The 2418-nt window shown below is 43.5% G+C and overlaps 1 protein-coding gene across 1 annotated transcript in view; it reads left to right on the top strand.

Annotated features, from left to right (window-relative positions):
* LOC117957203 (glutamate receptor ionotropic, kainate 5-like) overlaps positions 1–2418 on the top strand; it is an 86495-nt gene that overhangs the window by 948 nt on the left and 83129 nt on the right. The window contains exon 2 of the mRNA XM_034892800.1: positions 429–581. Within this exon, the coding sequence (XP_034748691.1) occupies positions 429–581 (153 nt within the window). The remainder of the gene's footprint in view (positions 1–428; positions 582–2418) is intronic.

The raw sequence follows: 2418 nt of genomic DNA, 5'->3' as shown, positions 1-2418 counted from the left end.
AAAGAAGACCTAAGGTCGGACTTGATCTTGGGCGCAAGCTCAACCTGATGAGCTACCAGCCCCCCCCCATCCCAATTTAAATAGATTTGAATTCACAATTAATCATGTTGACAATAACACAGGTCCTCCTGGGAAACGTTAGCCTTTACTAGCAGCTTTTAGCACAGACATGCTAAAGAAATGCTCACATTAAAACAAACTGACAAGCAACTAACCGATGGAGGCAGTGTTTATAAGCAACTCCCGTTTTCCGCAAAGTAAAATTGTTGTTTTTTAGCATGGGAGTGTGGTGGCTTTGAAGAGAGCATAGACAACAGCGTCAGTTCCCTGTCTATAAACCAGTCAAATTGCTTGATTTGAGCAACCTGTGGAAGAGTGTCATAACACAACATATATTTAATGTAGTAATGACTCCTCCTGTCCTGCAGGTGGCGGTACAGGCGGCCAGCAGACCATTCTCCATGAGGAGCAGTGGAAGATGCCGGCTCTGCCAGCGCTGCTGCTGTCGATTTACGTCGCCGTCCTGCTGCTGACCATGGCCCCGCTCTCCTTCAGCCAGGCCCTCTCCGCCGTCCGCATGGGTGAGTACGCCCCCCCAACGACGTGGTTCTGGTCCCACAATGACTCTCTGGCAGTAGTAAAAACTACTGTTGCTCACAACTAAAACTGTAAAAGTTGTTTGCTTACTTCAAACTCCAAGTTGGGTTGTCACTTCATTTACAAGACAAATACCAAGGAAGAACATTACTTAAATTAGGATTATGCCTCATAAGAAGAGTACTCACAGGGAAGACCTGTATCAGATCTGATGCTTCCTGTTTCACGCCCGGGTTGGCCCACTGGTCAGTACACCACTTTGTTCTGTACTGAAATATCTTGTGTTTGCACGAATCTATGTCCCTTCATATTTCGGGGAATCTGAAAGTATTGTTCTTTAAGAGTGCATTGTTATGGCTCATTTGGGTCTTCATTGGGACTTGTTGTCTTTGAGTTAGTCTGGAATCAGAACCTGATTGGACCCCACTGGTCAACTTGTGACTTAATTAGGGCTTGATAGTCTGGATTTTGGACTTGGGTGGGGATTTGTTAGTTTTAACTTGTAACATAATTGGAAGTGACTTCTCTTGAACTTGATTGGAACTCATCGGTCTGGACATGGGTCTAGATTTGAAATTGTTGGTCTGGACTTGGAACTTGATTGAGGGTCTTTGGTCTTGACTTAGAATGTGTTTGCGACTTGATAGTCTAGAATCTGATTGGAACTCACCGGTCAACTCGTGACTTAATTAGGACTTGATAGTCTGGACTTGGGACTTGGTTGGACTTGTTAGTCTTAACTTGTAAAATCATTGGAATTGACTTCTCTTGAACTTGATTGGAACTCATTGGTCTAGACCTGGGTCTTGATTCAGACTTGTTGGACTTGATCTAGAAGAAATTTTAGTGACTTATTGGTCTTGAGCTGGACCTTGATTCAACCTTACTGGTCTGGACTTTATTGGGACTCATTAGTCTTGACTTGGGACTTGATTTGAAATGGTTGTTCTGGACTTGGAACTTGATTGAGGGTCTTTGGTCTTGACTTAGAATTTGTTTGGGACTTGATAGTCTGGACTCGGAACCTCTGCATCACCTATTTTTCTCCTTCACTCGTTACACTTGTGTATTTTCTTCTTCTTCCTCTCCTCCTCCACCTCCCCCCCCCCGTCTCTGTTTGCCATCCTGATTCCTCTCCCGCTATCTCTCTTTGCTTTGTTTGTATTTTTACGAGCCCCTCGAGGCTTTCCCTTCGCCTCCGCCGCTCGCTTCCATTTCTTCTTCTTCTTTTTCTTCTTCTTCTTCTTCTTGTTCTTCTTCTTCCCTGCTCATTTTGTTTTCATCCCAGTTTGGATCGTTTGTAAGCGCAAATAAACTCGGCAGACACTGGATGTTCTTTTTAATTCCCCAAAATAACATGATTGCCAAGTACAAATCTCTACTTTCATAAATTTTAAGTGTTACGAAGTGTTAAAACGTCAAAAAAAGTGACAAAGTTGGAAAAAAGGGACAAAAACGTAAGAAAAAGTTAAAAACATTGATAAAGTGTCAACAAAATTGATGATTTTTGACACACACACAGACACACAGACAGACACACAGACACACACACAGACAGACACACACACACAGACACACACACACAGACACACACACAGACACACACACACACAGACACACACACAGACACACACACAGACAGACACACACAGACACAAACAGATCAACAAAAGTGTTGATTTTCAACAGATAACGGTTAACAGAAAAACAGAAAGCTCCGCCATCAGCACGTCATCTTACCGCTCATCCCGACCCGCAGAGGAAGAAGAAGAAGAACTAAAGCACAGACTTAAGGTTTGAGGTAAAGGTTCAGCCCCCCCC

Source organism: Etheostoma cragini, chromosome 14 (genome assembly GCF_013103735.1).
Source record: "Etheostoma cragini isolate CJK2018 chromosome 14, CSU_Ecrag_1.0, whole genome shotgun sequence".
Lineage (NCBI taxonomy): Eukaryota > Metazoa > Chordata > Actinopteri > Perciformes > Percidae > Etheostoma > Etheostoma cragini.
Note: the sequence above shows the minus strand (reverse complement) of the source record. Positions and strands in the feature narration are given on the sequence as shown.